The sequence below is a fragment of the Schistocerca americana genome, chromosome X (genome assembly GCF_021461395.2).
Source record: "Schistocerca americana isolate TAMUIC-IGC-003095 chromosome X, iqSchAmer2.1, whole genome shotgun sequence".
In the NCBI taxonomy this organism is placed as follows: domain Eukaryota; kingdom Metazoa; phylum Arthropoda; class Insecta; order Orthoptera; family Acrididae; genus Schistocerca; species Schistocerca americana.
The window spans coordinates 269,277,548-269,295,604 of NC_060130.1; the positions used below are offsets into that span (position 1 = coordinate 269,277,548).

The 18,057-nt window shown below is 43.4% G+C and overlaps 1 protein-coding gene across 1 annotated transcript in view; it reads left to right on the top strand.

The window, feature by feature from the left end:
* Positions 1–18,057, top strand: part of LOC124555535 — a 319,899-nt gene that overhangs the window by 243,192 nt on the left and 58,650 nt on the right. Inside the window, exons 16-17 of the mRNA XM_047129490.1 lie at positions 6,853–7,044; positions 12,741–12,954. Of these exons, the coding sequence (XP_046985446.1) occupies positions 6,853–7,044; positions 12,741–12,954 (406 nt within the window). The remainder of the gene's footprint in view (positions 1–6,852; positions 7,045–12,740; positions 12,955–18,057) is intronic.

Below are 18,057 nucleotides of genomic sequence, written 5' to 3' on the forward strand. Positions count from 1 at the left end.
TGTACCCTTTTGGTTGAGCCCCCTGAACACACAGGATCACACTTCTGATACCTGAGCTGTGACCACCTCATGCAAGCCTTGGAGGGGTTGCTCATCATCCTGGAGCATCGGTACTCCCGGCAGTGGCCGCCGTGCCAGACGGCCCATGCTGTGGCTGGGTGGTGCCCATCGGAGTGAGTGTTATCAGGGCGGACACTATGAAAATGAAACGCGTACGGGTCCAGACCTCTGGCTGTTCTTCTGCGACCGTCTCTCTGCAGGGAACTGATTCTTCTAGTGCTGCTTCTCCTGCCCCTTCAGCCTTCCCTTCCATGGCTACCCCCTGGGAAGAGGGTCAGGCCCGTCGGCTAGGGGCAAAGCCTTTCCCCCGCTATCTGGTTTGCACCACGACTGATGGGGATACTTTCACCAATACCAAACCTTTATTCTTTGTGGAACACATTGAAGACAAGTTTGGCGAAGTGGACTCCCTGAGCAAGATGCGATCGGGTTCGTTGCTGATCACAACTGCTTCAGCTGCCCAGTCTGCGGCCCTTCGTGCCTGTACCCATCTTGGCACAATTCCTGTGTCCATTACCCCCCACCAGTCTCTAAATGTGGTTCAAGGTGTGATTTTTCACAGGGACCTCATCCTTCAAACTGATGAGGAACTTAGGGACAATCTCGGACGGCAGGGTGTTTCACTTTGTTCGGCGTGTTCAGAAGGGTCCTAAGGACAATCGCATTGATACTGGTGCCTTTATCCTGGTCTTTGGGGGGGATACCCTCCCTGAGAAAGTAAAGATTATGGTTTATCGATGTGATGTGAAGCCGTACATCCCACCTCCTATGAGGTGTTTTAAGTGCTTGCGTTTTGGACACGTCTTCCCGCTGTTCGCAGGCCCCTCTCTGTGGTGACTGTGGACATCCACTCCATGAGGGGAGTCCCTGTGTTCCCCCTCCTGTGTGTGTTAATTGTCATGGCAATCATTCTCCGCATTCACCAGATTGCCCAGTATATAAGAAGGAAAAGAAGATACAGGAGTATAAGTCCCTTGATCGTTTAACCTACACAGAGGCTCGTAAGAAGTATACACGTCTTCACCCTGTGTTCATGACATCTAGTTATGCTTTAGTTACATCTTCACCCCTTCCTCCCCCTTCCTTACCCCAGTCTCGGACCCCCTCTCCTCCCCCCCTCCCCTGCGGCTCCATACCTTCTCCTCTGGGTGCTGCTCCCCCTCCCCAGCCAGAGAAGCGTCCCACTCCTTCGGCGTCTGCCGGTCAAGGGCGCCCCTCCCGTGATGCCCCTTCCCAGCACCTTCCAGGCCATAGGTCTGCTGCTATGCGATAACCGTGGTCTGTTGGCCCCCAGGTCGCCCGATCTCTTTCTGTTCCCGATCTTACTGCAGCTGGCTCCTTTATGCCACACAGCCCTTCTCGATCTCAACCTGAAAAGAAGAAGAAACATAAGTCCCGGCACAAAGAGCCTCTGGTGTCACCAGAGGTCCCATCCCCAGCTTCACAACCAGATTCTGACCTGTCGTTCATGGATGTCACCCCCTCCTTGTCGGTGATGGGTGGTGACCCGGTGGTATGACTGGCTTTAGCCTGTTCAGCCCCCTTTTAAATCATTGTTCTGTGGTTATCTAATGGAATTTTAATGGCTACTACTGCCACCTCCCGGAATTGAAATACCTTATTTTGTCTTACTCTGCAGCTTGTGTGGTTCTACAGGAATCTCATTTTACTGATGCTCACTCACCGAACCTCTGTGGGTTCCGTGTTTTCTGTCAAAATCGGGTTGGACCCCTGCGGGCTTCTGGCGGCATTTGTACGTTGGTCCGTACAGACATCACTAGCGCGTGGATTCCTCTTCAAACTACATTGGAAGCGGTTGCTGTTAGGGTCCACCTGGACTCTGAGGTCATGGTTTGCAATCTTTCTCTCCCTCCTGACAGGACTCTTACACCTGCTGCCTCAACTGCCCTTTTTCAGCAACTTCCTCCTCCCTGCCTCCTTCTTGGGGATTTTAATGGTCATCATCTCTTGTGGGGCAGTGCATTTCCATCTAGACGAGGTCTTCTCTTAGATCAGTTTATTACAGACCACGACTTTTGCCTTCTTAATGATGGCTCCCCTACTCATTTCAGTGCCGGTCATGGTACCTTTTCTGCCATTGATCTTTCTCTCTTTCTTCTCCCTCTCTCCTCCCTTCATTACACTGGTCTCCACACGATGACCTTTGTGATAGTGACCATTACCCGTTAATTCTCTCTCTCCCTTCCCGCTCCCCGATGGACAGGTTACCTCGTTGGTCTTTCCAACGCGCCGATTGGCCTCTCTACACTGCACAGGTTGCGTTTTCTCCCTCTGTGTCGGGTTGTATTGATGACGTCCTACGTGACGTGTCTGACGCGATTGTTTGAGCTGCTAGCCTTGCTGTACCGCGCTCATCTGAACCCTTTCGTCGCCGGCAAGTCCCGTGGTCGAGTACGGCCATTGCCATTGCCATCCGTGATCACCGTCAAGCTTTGCAACATCTTAAGAGAGACCCATCCGTAGCCAGCCTTATTACCTTTAAACGCCTTCGCGCTAAAGCCCGTTATTTAATCAAACAGAGCAAACGGATATGTTGGGAACGATTTGTTTCTTCCCTCGGTTCTACTGTCCCTCTGTCACGGGTATGGGCTACTCTTCGCTCTCTCCAAGGTTGCCATCGGCAGTCCAGCCTCCCAGGCCTTCACCTCCCAGATGGACATTGTACGGACCCGTTGATTCTTGCGGAACATCTTGCGACCCATCAGCATCAGCCTCCTATCTGGCTGCTTTCCTTCACCAGAAACAGCGGGCTGAAGCTTCCAACTTATGTTTTACCCATTGTGAGTCAGAATCTTACAATGAACCTTTTACTGAATGGGAATTTCTTTCCGCACTTTCTTCTTCTCATGATAAGGCCCCTGGCCCAGACTCCATTCATAACCAACTGCTTCAACATCTCAGTGCTCCACAATGGCAACATCTTCTCTGGGTGTTTAGCCGTATCTGGCTCCAGAATGACTTCCCTTCTCAGTGGAGGGATAGCATTGTGGTTCCTGTCCTTAAGCCTGGTAAGAACCCCCTATTTGTTGACAGCTATCGGCCAATTAGTCTGACAAATGTTGTTTGCAAGTTACTTGAACGGATGGTAGCCCATCGGCTCAATTGGTTCCTCGAATCTCGGGATCTGTTGTCCCCTTACCAGTGTGGCTTCCGAGAGGGACAGTCTCCGATCGATCATTTTTTTTCTCTTGGAATCCGCTGTTCGGCAGGCTTTTTCCCAGTGCCGCCATTTGGTTGCAGTAGTTTTTGACCTACACAAGGCCTGTGACACGGCCTGGCGCCATCACATCTTACTTACACTTCATCAGTGGGGTCTTCGGGGCCCAGTCCCGATTTTAATCCGCCAGTTCCTGTTCCATCGGTCATTCAGGTTTCGGGTTGGTACTGTTTTTAGTTCTTCACGGACCCAGGAGACGGGCATGCCACAGGGTTCTGTCTTCAGTGTCCTTCTTTTCCTCGTTGCTATCGATGGACTTGTGGCCTTTGTCGGTCCATTGATCGCCCCTGCCCTGTATGTGGATGATTTCTGCATTTGGGTTAGTTCCTCTTCGATGGCCTCTGCAGAGCGGCAGCTCCAGGGAGCTATATGGCGTGCCTCTGCATGGACCCTCTCACACGGGTTTCAATTCTCTCGTTTAAAATCGCCGGTGGTCCACTTCTGTCGCCGTACTACAATCCACCCTGATCCAGAACTCTATCTTGATGCACAACGATTGCCTGTGGTCCCACAGTCTCGTTTCCTAGGTCTTCTTTTCAACAACAAGCTCACTTGGCTGCCCCATATCAGACTTCTGAAGGTAGGATGTTTCCGTAAACTCAATGTCGTTCGCTTCCTTGCTCACTCCTCTTGGGGTGCGGACCGCTCCCTCCTTCTCCGTCTTTATCGTGCTCTAGTTCTGTCTCACTTGGACTATGGTTTGGCTGCTCCTTCCACACTGCACGTGCTGGATTCAGTCCACCATTGTGGTATCCGTTTGGCCACTGGTGCCTTCCCTACTAGCCCTGTTGATAGTCTCCTGGTTGAAGCTGGGATCACCCCCCCCCCTCCCCCCCCCCCTTTCTGTTCCAAGACTATGGACGTCGCCCACCTGATTCCTGCCCTCAGGCGGGTTTACCGGTTGGGCTCCGCCTTGCGTCTCTTTGGCGTGATTTTCAGCTTCCTTCTTTGTCCTGTCTTCCTCGCCCCCCCCCCCCCCCCCCCCCTCCCTTTCGCATATCGCTGGGATATGCCTTCACGTCCTGTTGGAACGGAAAATCATCTGCTGCCACCTACATGTGGGGTGATTACTGCGGAATTGATGGCAATTTCCCAGGCCCTTACCTTTATTAAACAGTCCCATCACAACCGCGTTTTGTTATGTACGGACTTAATGAGTGGCCTTCTGGCTATTGACTGGTGTTTTTCACGCCATCCCTCGGTCTCTGCCATCCGTGACCATCTCGCTGATATTCACCGTGCTGTTTGTTCTGTTGACTTCCTTTGGGTCCCTGGCCATGTGAGTATCCCGGGTAATGAGCTCGCTGATCGTTTGGCTGGGGGAGCAGTCACTTACCCCCTGTTTTCTGTCACCCCTTCTACAGCAGATTTATGGCTTCACATCAAGTCCCACTTCGCACAATCATGGGTCAACTCTTGGGAGGCTACTTCCCTGTCTAATAAACTTCGTGCAATTAAGGTGACACCAGGCCCGTGGCGTTCTTCCTTTCGCCTCTCCCAAAAGGACTCGACCACACTGTGTCGTCTCCGCATTGGCCACACCAGGCTGCCCATGGTTTTCTTTTGTGTGATGAACCACCCCTACTTTGTGGTTGTGGAGCCTTCCAGTCAGTAGCCCACATTTTGGTTGAATGCCCCCGTGTTTTGGCTCTGCGTGCTAAGTACAGGCTCCCCTGCACTTTACCTTTGATGTTGGCTGACGATTCCCGGATGGTCGACCTGGTCCTCGGTTTCCTCTGGGAAAGTGGTTTTTATTCTCAGTTTTAAGGTTTTTCATCTCTCTGGTGTTGGGGCAGGGCGGTGAATGTTGGGGTATCTCCCATTGTAAGCCGTGTTTGGAGATTCCCCGACTCCCCTCCCTGACCGAAATTCTCTTTTCTGCCCTTTTACTCTGTTTTTATCATTTTTTAGGATTGGTTAGTCTCATTTTCCCATACGCACTTCTACATTCTAGCGGTTGCACCTTTTAAGTCGCAGGTGGTCTTGCCTCTGCTGCTTCAGAGGTGGGATATTCCCTGCCTCTATCATAGCATTGGGTTCTCTCTCTTGCTGACTTACCTCATTTTGTTTTTACCATTGACAACATGACTGCCCTTTTACATTTTTTAGCTCTTTCCCTTTCATCGTTCTGACTTTTCTGAGATGTCACACTATCGAAATGGACCACATTTGAAACAAGGGACTGATGACCTGGCTGTCTGGTCCCTTAAACCCAAAACAACCAACTAACCACAACTGCCAAGCGAGTGTGTCAGCACTCACGGGAGCCCTATAAAGCTCGGAAGTCAGTCGTATTCCGACTGCGCTCTAGTGTTCTATACCATATGCATCATTGTTGCTTCTTGAATCTCACTACATCTTGGCCCTCAATCTGGTGTTCTGTATGGACTTGTCTACTTCCTTATTGTTGTTGTCCTCATACGTCCATAGCTGTTTTTCTGTGGGTTTTGGCGACTCACCGTCAATACCCTCAGCCAGTCAGCCTGCAGTACCCAATCTAATTCCGGTTACTAGATGGTGGGAAGTAGAAACATTAAACTGAGGATAAAGCGCCATTGTCTGACTAAATAAGAAACTGAAACAGCTGGATTCCATATGTGCTATTTGACTGGTCTAGCAAAACTGCTTCACTTCATAATGTGTAAAAATGGCTTCCAAAATTCGGTTTTCATCTTCTGGAAGTTTTCACATGTAAATGCTGTGATTATACCAACTTTTTAACTTTAGCTAGCAGGCCTGTGTTGCGTAGAAACAATGTGATCACACACATGATACATTGTTGCTTTCGTGCTCTTTGTATTTGGCAAACAGGTCCTTATCCATATTATGTTTCCAAATTGGGTTTCATCAGGTTATGTGCAATACCAGTAACTGAAAATTTGTTAAATTTTCACTGTTTATTAGCAGAAAAATAAAAACTGTTTCAAACTGTCTCTATAAAATATCCCTTATGGGCAAAATCCACATTTATTAGGTAGTTTTGTGTTGTCAAATGTTGGGGAAAAGTTGCATCTATATTCAGATTGATCACAAAATACAGACTTTTCAAGTCCCTAAATATAACTTACAGAAAAGCTGTGGTGTAGTGCCAGTTCATGATGGGGCACTCTTGTTCTGATTCAGTGCATTGTTATTGAGTCTGGATTGAACTGACGTAACTCGATAGGTCAAGGCACTATGTGTTACATTATATGAAATGGCCTAATCTTTGCTATGTGGAAGAGTAAAGTTAAGCACAATGGCACAGAAATATTAATATATTACCATCTTATTTTCAAGGGTACTGTTGTTTAATATAGTTAGATTAGTTGAGAGAGTTATTAAATATCTGAATTGCCTTTAATGACTGATATTTACGGATTTATCTTCTTAATTAAAAGGAAAATTTGCCAAAGACCTTCAGTAGCATTCATTCTGTCTTTAGGTGTGAATCTGAAAAGAGAATATAATCATGGTTTTGTCTAAGTTATTTATGCTATTGTTTAGATGTGTGTTTAAAATAATATTGTGACGTATTCAATTCTAAAACGTGGCCTTTCTTAATTAAATTGCAGCAGTCAGCACCAGTTACACCACAGACCCAAATTTCATCAAATCCAGCTATGTTTGGCACTGTTTGTGATAGTGGAGGAAGCATTAGTTCACAGGGCTCAACTCCACCAACCAATCTTTCTTCAGCTTGTCTGCTTGTAGCAGCTGCTGTTGGTCCTCTTGCACCAGGTTTCAAATTCCCAAAAACTAAGAAGGTAAGTCAAATTATTTTGTTTAGTAGTTCCACAGAATTCCATTGTTTGTTTGAAATAGACTGATCTAGAGGTATCACTCCAACTGCACACGTCCCACATCATTACAGAGCCTCCAACATCTTGAACTGACTTATCCCAACTGTTTATGCAATAATTTTTGTGTGTTTCTGGTAACATGTTGAAGAAATATAATTACAAATGTGGTAATGGAAAGTTCTGGTGGAAAAGTACTAACTCTCCAAATACTAGAGGCATTGTCATAGACAGTTCCATAAACAAGACTGAAAACTTCAATAGCTGTTGGACAAATGTTTTTTCTAGTAAGAGAGTACACACACACACACACACACACACACACACACAGGTTCACCAGATAAGAATGCAGTAGGGAGAGGCAGTAGGCAGACATTATAGAGATGTAACATGGGCACTGGCACTAGTTTTTTTTCTTTTTCCTGCAGCATGCGGAGGTGATGGTGACTTGGAGGAATGGAGTAGGAGGGCATGACATTGAGGAAGGGGAGACTGCGGGGAAGAGGTTGTAGGTGCAGGATGAATTAAGTTTGGGTCCTGGGACAGGATACATTGTATGTGAAGCCAGGACTAGCTGAGATTGAGGCCAAGAGGATGGCAGAGAAAAAGTGTATGTGTTGCAAAGATAATGTCTATTTATGTGGTTAAGAGAAGCTGTTGTTGGGGGAAGGATCCAGATGGCATGAGTTATGAAGTGGCTATTGAAATCCAGCTTGTTGTGCTAAACAGTGTGTTTGGCCCTCAGTGCTCAGTTTGGTTCTGGGCCACAGTTTAGTGGTGCCCATTCAGTTGATTGGGCAACTGGGTGGTGGTCATAGTCTCATAAAATACTGTGAAGAAAGTGCGGTAGATCTGATATATGACATCACTGTTTTCACAGGGAGCCCTGCCTCTGAAGTAATAGGAAAATCATGTGATAGCACTGGAGTAGGATATCATGGTTTGGTATACTTGACACTTCTTGCACGTGGATATTAAACAGGGATATGACTCATATGGCAGGGGGTTTGTTAGCGGATGTGACAAATGAATGGATAAGGGTATTGCGTAGATTGATTGAACGGCAGGAAACCTCTCTGGGAGAGGCACAAAAGATTGTGGGAAGGATGTTGCTCATTTCTGGGCACGATTATAGATATTCAAAGCTCTGGTGAAGGATATAATTCAGTTGTTCCAGTCCGAGGTAATACTGAGTGATGAGACTTGTGCTTCTCTGCAGCTGGTTTCTGAGGGCGAAATCTATATGTAGACTTTGTCGGGGGGGGGGGGGGGGGGGGCGGGCGGGGGGAGGGGCATAGCGTTTGTCCGTGAATACCATAGTCTGGTGACCTTCAGCATCGGAGTAAGGAAATTTCTGGTTGGCTATTCACAAGTGGTCAGACAGTATGGGTGGGATATTTTGGTGTGGAATGGATGACAGCAATCAAATTGCAGATATAATGGGCTTGATAAAGCCATAAGTATTGATGGATCCCTCAGAGCAGTGGAGGTCAGTCTCTAAGAAGGTGGCACATTTGGCTGAGGAGGACCAAATGAAGCAAATAGGAGAGGTATTGAGGCTATGAAAGAATGAGGATAGGTGTCTTGGTCTTGTGTTCTGAGCATAAAGATGTCATCAATGAACCTGAACCATGCACACACCCTCACTGACGAGTCAAAACATTATGACCACTGCCTATATTGTGAGATTGAATGGCACCTGTTAGTGTTGCAGACAAGTGATTCAGTGAGGCACACGAGAGGTGGATGGGAAATCACTCTAGTGACAACATGGACGCCAAATAAGAAAATCCTCTGACATTAGTGACTTTCACAAAAGGCAGATTGTTATGGCCCATCACCTGGAAATGAGCATCTTAGAAATGACAAACGTGTTGAATTTTTATAGGCTGCTGATGTGAGCGTCTATGGAAAGTGGTGGAAATAGTGAAAGCGTGAGTAAGCCACAAGGTGTTGGATGTCTACACTTCATCAAAGAATGTATAGATTGGAGGCTTGCCTCATCCCCCCCCCCCCCCCCCCCCCCTCCATGTGAAACAGGATAGGCGGTGATGTATGCCGGAACTCACAACAGAGTACGATGAGGATGCAGGCACAAGTGTTGCAGTTGACTACCCCTACAGCCATCTTTAACGCAACCGCTGCTAGCGCTCCTTATGGTGCAATTCGTCACTGGCAATTTACGTGAGACACAACTTGATGTATTTCCCTACAAACTTGTAAAGTCCATTTTGAAACATGCTGTCTGTTGGCAGGTGTGATGACCTATGCCATGATGTAATCAGCTGTGCTTTTAAGATGTTTAAGACAAATTTCAAACAGTTCCTAACTTAGAAATGCACAGACCTGTTGTGATATTAATTAATTAAAGCTCACACCTCCAGCCACATGGAGTGGTTAAATTCTGACTTCTTTTTTAGCCAAGTACTCTTTGGTCACAGTCAAGTGGAAACTGACTGCCATGTCATCTATGGTCCAATCCGTGTTTAATTGTTCTGCTGGCCATGAAGTCACTTGTATTAGGTCCATCAACAAATACAGCAATATTGATCAATGGATAAAACTAATGTTTATCTGAGCTGTAGTGTATGTGGGGGTCTATCCGTATGAACTGGTGTCTGTATGCTCTCGGCCATCATCATCTGGCAAAGCAGTGTAGTGTTCCCAAGATGCTAGTTCCTTATCCACTTCCGATGCCAAAAACTGCCACAAGAAATGAGCCACATGCAAAAATTCTTCCATGAAAATGGCTACAATCATTGGCAGATTTTGCAGGCAAGCCATTCCAGAGGAAATGTGCAGATAAAACACTCCTAAAGAACAATGTTATAAGCTTGTGATTTTCTTCATTTTGTGTTTAGTGAGCAGGAAAATTAGCTGGCTGTCAAAGCGGAACAACATTACAGTAAATGAACTGAAGACGCATGTGAAGGTTGATACAGGATTCAGATCGCCACCGTAAATAACATACTTTGTGAGTTTGGCCACTATCATGTCTGGTCAAAGAAGAAGGGCGCATGTGAAGCAATGTTAAACAGAACGAGAGATGTGTTTACACCTATATTATCCTGAGAAATCATGCATGGCAGAACATGCTCAAGAATATAGATACCAAATTTCTTTCATCAATACTTTTATAATTTGAAGGTTAAGTAATGTCTGGGATAACGTAATAATAGAAAACATCAACAACAAAGATGGTGGTGGGCACCATTGTAGTGTGTGGGATCCAGCAGTTGTAGGGTTCAAGTGAGTATGGAATGTAAATATTATTTAATTTTCCAATAGACTGAACACCAGTGATGCCACAAGTGGCAGAAAAGCTAAATAAGGCTGATGTTGCTGTCTGACAATGGACAGGGAATACCTGACCAAAAGGTTGTGGGAATTTATGCACCTGACATTGCTTTAAGTCCAAGAAGATTTTGTTACTTGTCAATTTCATTTATCTGTGTCTGTGTCTACTAGTATCCAGCAGTTAACCGCTCTGAAGAACACTGCAGTATGTTGGTCGAAATGTTGGCAATGTAGCTTCTTTAGTGAGTTATAATATGCAACCTAATACCCAAAATTATTTTACTCAGTATACATCACTATTGTTTGTGGAAATGGGTAAGTTCAACAATTGCTTTGAATATTTCATTCCTTGTTGATGACTTAAATTCAAAAGATATTTCCGTAAATTATTGTGTATGGTTATTCTTCCTTGGAAAAAATGATACCTTATCTCTCGTTTCTCCTAAGTCCAACATATTGATATAGTTATTTAGTTCTTGTCCCAAGAAATTGAAGATGGATAAACATAAAGTAAAATGTAATTGATATCCATCGTCGGTTTTGTCCCAATATAAAAATATGCTACCCGTACATTCATTCTGTACTTGATGACAGGTGCTATTCACCAAATTCTCCCCCTCTCTCTCTCTCTCTCTCTCTCTCTCTCTCTCTCTCTCTCTCTCTCTCGCTCTCTCTCTGATTAAAACTGTGGGCCAGACCGGGACTCAGGACTAGGACCTTTGCCTTTCACAGGCAAGTGCTGTGCCAACTGAGCTATCCAAGCACGACTCATAACTGCCCTCATAAATTTATTTCTGCCAGTACCTCAGCTCCTCCAAACTTAACAGAAGTTATCCTGCATACCTTGTGGGACTAGCACTCCTGGAAGAAAGGATATTGCAGAGGCTTATCTTAGCCACAGAAGGGATTCTTCCTCAGATGAATTTTCACTCTACAGTGAAGTGTGTGCTGATTTGAAACTTCCTGGCAGATTAAAACTGTATGCTGGATCAGGACTCCAATCGGCACACACTCCTCTGCAGAGTGGAAACAGTCCCCCAAGATGTGGCCAAGCCATGTCTCTGCAATATCCTTTCTTCCAGGAGAGGTATGCAGGAGAACTACAGTTAATTTTGGAAGATAGAGATGAGGTACTGGTGGAAGTAAAGGTGTGAGTTAGGGTCATGGGTCATCGTCAGTAGAGCACTTGCCCATGAAAGGCAAAGGTCCCAGGTTTGAATCCCAATCCGGAACTCAGTTTTAATCTTTCAGTCTGCCAGGAAGTTTCCAATCAATGCACACACTGCTGCTCAATGCCTCTTGTGGTTGGTGACTGGTGATCTCTTATCATACACACATTGTAGTCCATCCCATATTTTCCAGTTGTTCTACATCAAAATTAAGTGACTACAACTTCCATTATTACTTCTCTGCAAAAAATTATCTATTTTGTTGATTAAAATTCTGTAATAAATAGTATGTTACATATCAGTGTTATGAAAAGGGAAGTTGCTACCCACCATATAGCAGAGATACTGAGTCATAAATAGGCACAACAAAAAGACTGTCACAAATAATGCTTTCGGCCAGTAAGGCCTTCATCAAAAATAGACACCCCCCCCCCCCCCCCACACACACACACACACACACACACACACACAGAGAGAGAGAGAGAGAGAGAGAGAGAGAGAGAGAGAGAGAGAGAGAGAGAGAGAGTTGTCTGAGACTGCAGTCGTGTGTGTGTGTGTGTGTGTGTGTGTGTATGTGTGTGTCGTCGTCTATTTTTGACGAAGTCCTTACTGATTGAAAGTTTTTTTTGTGACAGTCTTTTTTGTTGTGCCTATCTGTGACTCGACATCTCTGCTATATGGCGAGCAACAACTTTCCTTTTCATAACACTGGTACATCCCATCCTAGATTTTCCATTGTTTGATCTATATATTTTATCTCAGTACTCTTCCGCTTTAGTGAACGTCCTTTGCAGGTGTACTGAATGAACTAAAATACGAGGTTCATCTTATTGATTTTTCTCCTTGGAGTTCCATTTTGTATTTTTGAACAAACTAGGTTGAAATTATGTAATAGTTACACTAATTTGATGTAATGCATTTCAGTGCGAGAGTTCTGTCCTGTTATTTGTCCAGCACACAGGTGTAATATACTATAAAATTTTAAATTTATTGTACATTCTAATGAAATGCAGTAGTTCTTGTAATTGAACATGTGTTTTCAGTTTCAGAAGACATAGTACCCATTTTCAATTGTGATTGTGTCAGCTTCATTACCATTCTTTCTATTGAAGAGTCTGAACCATTTATTCTGTAGTGCGAGAAAAAGTTTTAAAAACTGTTTATGAGAACTGAATGGCACACATGTTTTCACTTTAGGTTCTGATGAATGAATGGCTAAGCAAGTCTCCAGATCCTCCTGCAGTACCACCTTTACCTTCACCACCAGTACCAAGTGACTGCCCAAGGTCCTCAGCTGGTTTAGAACCAGGAATAAATCGGCTGGTACAAGGGCCAGCTTCAGCAAAAAAGAGGTGGCTTCGTCAAGCTATAAGTGAAGAATGCGATTCTCCAAGTCCCAACAGTCGACCAGGTAAACATGTTGGTAGATATTGTAGTCACTTCCATTTTACTTCCAATTACCTATAAATACTTGATGCTATAATTTATTATAATACAATGCTATATTTATATTTGTTTTTAACACCATGTGACTCTTTGTTTTCATGTTTTATGGTCTTTCAACATCAAAATTAGTTAAACCTGATAATGATTGCAACTCAGTGACATAAATAGTGCGTGTTAGTATGAAAACTACCAAATAAATGTGCTCAGTTATTTTCAGTAACTTTACTGGAAAGAGTGAAACATAATGGAAATTACTAGAAACTGTACCCTCCTGAGCAAACTGTGTGCACTATTTGAGAATTTGACAAACAGATGATCATACACCAAAACCACCACCAAGAGACACTAGGCATATTTGGGAGGACAGTAGTTCGAATCTCCATCCAACATTCCAGATTTAGATTTTCCATAAATTCCCAAAAATTCTTAAGCAGTTGCAGGATGGTTGCTTTGAAAGGGCATAGCTGATTTCCTTCCCCTACAAGAGCCTGTGCTCCTCCTTTAATGACCTTGTCATCAATGGGCAGTTGATCTGTAATCATCCTTTATCTCAAGCTCCCTACACTGGTGGATCCTTTCGCTATAATCCATGCATCAGATGACTGTCTTAAAACCCAGAGAGGCGTTAACAGCCCCATACAGGATTTGTCATTCATGCCCTCGTAAGAGCTGTAACACTGGTTACGCAAATCTCCCATTTTATGTTCATAAAGCAGCAAAGCATCTTTTGGTAGTGTACCAATTCCTCGATTAAATTGTGTAGTGTTTCAAGATTTTATATCCATATACAACCCAGGGGCGCCCGCAGGTTTTTGTCTCAGTAGGGGCAAAAAATTTTCACCGTAGGCAGATGGATGTGTGTGTGTGTGTGTGTGTGTGTGTGTGTGTGTGTGTGTGTGTGAGAGTGTATACCTGTCCTTGTTTCCCTCTAAGGTAAGCCTTTCCGCTCCCAGGATTGGAATGACTCCTTACCCTCTCCCTTAAAACCCACATCCTTTTGTCTTTCCCTCTCCTTCCCTCTTTCCTGATGAAGCAACCGTGTGGTGCGAAAGCTTGAATTTTGTGTGTGTGTTTGTGTGTCTATCAACGTACCAACGCTTTCATTTGGTAAGTTACATCATCTTTGTTTTTAGGTATATTTTCCCACGTGGAATGTTTCCCTTTTTTCTTACCATTAATAATTGTTTAAGCACTTAAAAACACTGCTCATGCAGTGAATGCAGTTGGATTTAAATTAACAGTCCGGAAAAAAACGGTTCACTACACTCAACTGTGTAAACCTGGTCAAATTCACTTACAATACTGTGAAAGCTTCTTTTATGCACTTAACAATAGTGTTCTGCAGCTGCATAGCGTACTAACTAAGAATGATTCTTTCATGTGATGTAGCTCTATTTTGGAATAGGCCTACGCATTCTAATATGCTTACTGAATTACTGTTGTTCTCCGAAGAGCATTTGTCGTTTCATGGTAAGCCAGATGTTTTCCCCTTATATGCAATTTAGAAATACTGATGCACTTTTAGTACCATGCCAGAGTTATGAACATAAAGAACTTAACATTTGTTGTTGTGGTCTTCAGTCCTGAGACTGGTTTGATGCAGCTCTCCATGCTACTCTATCCTGTGCAAGCTTTTTCATCTTATAACTTAACATTATAACTATAGTAAAACTTGTTTTTACATTATCAGACTGTACATTTTGCCGCCATTTTCGTTTGGTCCTGTCCTAAGCTTTTTCTCTCTGAACTACTTGTTTTCCTGCTATTAAAAATCGACATTTGGAAGTAATTGAAGAATATCTTGTCATCCTTCCCTTCAAACAACGTTTAGAAAGCTCCATCCTCCCCTGTTCTTAAAAATTAATTGGACGATGATTGCAAATTATTCGTTTTTTCCTTCTCCTTTTCATTATTCAATACTATAACAATACTTAGATTTTACTGTCTGTTCATTTCAAACAAAACTGTACGTTTAAAAACAATGAATAATTTACGTAACACATTAAAATGAAATCAATGTGTTTGATGATGAAATTACATTGCCTTTAATCTGCTGACTCATGCGGTGGCGACGGTCAATTGACCTGGCGGGAAATATCCGCTGTGAGTGCAACCGGCCTTAAAGACCTAGTCAGAAAGAGCACGGCCTGGCGGTCTGACCTGTGGCCTCGAACAGCAACGGCAACGGCCAGGTCACATCATTGTTGTATATAGGTGTCAGTCACACAGAGCGTGACTCTGGCCGGCTCGCCGCACCGGCTGACGTCGAGTTTCAACACAGACAGATTCGCAGCAGCATGGAGCGGCTGTTTGCATTTGCTGGCGCATTTGACAGCAATGGCGCGAGGCAGATCTTTGATACCGCACTACATGTGCAGGCTGCTATGTGATAAGGTTATGTCCGTTTCCATGGTGTGACAGCTGATGCAGCAGCAACCGCTTTTGCCTGTGCGGCGTTCCTTGCCCCAGTCATCCGCCATGCCTGACCCCCCACGGGCAGACTGCGGCGTTGTGTGTGACGAGGCCTTCAAGACACTGAAAATCAGTTTTTATCTTTCCTGTATGTTTGGAAACTGGCACATCCGGGATATATTATAGGAACGAAGCCTAAAAACACAGGTGGCCCTTGTGATTCCTAAGGGATTGAGACCACTCACTTCTAAGTCATTATCAAACTATCACAAACAAGCCATCATTGTCTCATTAATCATCAGTCACTTATTAGTTACCATCTCTCTGCAATATGGCGTATCGATCAAATGCCTGGGTGATTAATGGCGTACCCTCGCTTGCAATACTGAAGTAAATGGCAACTGGCAAATGTTTCAAACTTGTCCCATTTTGGCGACTCCACATGGTCATAGAGTGGAGACAAATGAAACTGGAAACGCATTTCCGAATAAAATTTGGCAGCTCTCTAAAGTTTAGATTCGTGTCCTATGCTGTATTCTTACAGGCAGACGCTCTAGTGTCAGCCACATCGGTTTTAGATGAATTTGCTGTTTCTCACACATTTGCTGTTAAGGTGTCTCATTTTAAGAGTTAATGTTGTGGGAATATTCTGAATTGCTCTCATAAATGCACATTTTTAGGCACAGTGCCATGTCAGTAAGTGCACCACTGCTGAGAGATGTTAATAGGTGCTTAAAATAAATAATAATTTCAGATTGTTAAATAGGTAAAAATAAATTATTTTCTCTTTTTAAGTAAGAATAAATCATTCATTTTCGCCTGCCTTAATACATTTTCTTGCTATTTACACTTTTCTCTGTTAGTCCTCTGAAAAGTGAAAAAAAAAGTTACTTTCTATTTTGTAAAGTAAAAACTAAATGTACACAATAATTTCCCAACCCATAACAGATTCATGTCTTAACAAATTTTGTGGACTTTGGTTGTAAGGATGATGTGACTTTTATTGTTACAAACATATTAATGTAGTTTGAAATACTGTTGTAAATTTAATATTAAGAACAATAGAAGGCATACGATTGTAGAAATCGGTTCTGTTATTAATAATGTGCAAAACTTGACTACTCACATACCTGCATTACTTAAACAGAAATTGAATTCGTCTCGGGTCCTTCCCATAACTATCTACCACTTTTTCGATAAAGGACTCCTCCTCTGATTTTATCTTATCACGATGAACTGACACCATACACAAACAACCGAGTCGATTATCCGCCATGGTAGTTCTTAGCCACGTTTTCACGCGCCTGAGTGCTGCAAACAAACATGATGTAGGCCTGTGCTAATTCATACAGCGTAACCTTCTTCAATTACTCTATTGTGATAATATTTCAAACAAGATTGAAAAATAATTAGAAGAAATGTTTCATCTGACTTAAGAAATTGTTTCAATGTCTTTCTAATTAAGTAACTACAATCAGAAAAATGTTGCTGTGGTAATTAAGTACCTGAACGATCTTTCCGCAGAGCAGGCGCTTGCCGGTAAGCTAAGGGCTATCTTCAAGGCTGAAGCTATGGTGGGCAAGAATTTGGCTTTGTCCAGTAGATCAGTCAGACTTAATTCATCAATATCTCCTTCAGTTACTTTATTGCGTTTCCACGTACTGATCCATGTCCGTGCTTCTTCAGTGAAGTTATCTAAAAGATCGTCATAAAATCTTTTGATATTTTCAATTATCCTTTTCATATCTAGGTCACTTTGGGATTTCATTACCTTTGGGTGCAAGCAGAAAATCTCAAAAGATGCCTTGTTTTCTTCTGAAAACTGTTCTTGCAAGGACTGGACTAGGGAATCCAAATATGGGATAAAGAGAGATTTTCTGTAGTACTCAGCTACAGAAACTGATGGATGATTTGAACAATGTATTTGTCGTGCAACAACTTGCGGTTGTCGAATGCCAGTGACATCTATTCCAAGTGCACTATAGTTGCTTTCAGCACTTTTCATTATCATTTCAAATTCGGCTTTGCATTTTCTCTGTCATCCAATAACACTTTTACAATTCCTCGAATGTGTTCTGAAACTTCTAACAAGTTAATGTTTACTTATTGTAGGGTATTGGTGACAGGTTCTAGTTTGGCTGAATATTTTGCTATGACTTTTAATGTAACAATAAATGTTGGAGAAGTAAGTGTGCAGGAAAGTTGCCAGGCTTTCTGCCTAATTTCATGATCTCTTTATTTATGTAAAATTGCTAATGCTTCAACAATTTCTAAAAACTCATCATTAAATTTCCTTATAGACTTAAGCTTCTCAGACCAGCGTGTCTCACACAGTTTTTGAAGGTTCCCAACTTGGACTTTCCTTTGCATGCTCCCCTGGAAAAAAGAAATTCCTTCTTTGATAGTACCAATGGCATTTCTAACCTCTGGTAAGGCGTTAAAATCATTCACAACTAAATTAAGTCTATGGCTAGCACAATGATAGAAGCGAGCCTTGGGATATTTCTCAGCAATTATCTTCTGTACTCCGCCAATTTTACCGGCCATCGTACTGCACCTGTCATAGCCTTGTCCTACCATTTGATCTAGATTTAAAACCCAAGCAGATAAAGTAGATATTATTGTGTTGGAGGTATGTTTTGCATCTAACCTTGCT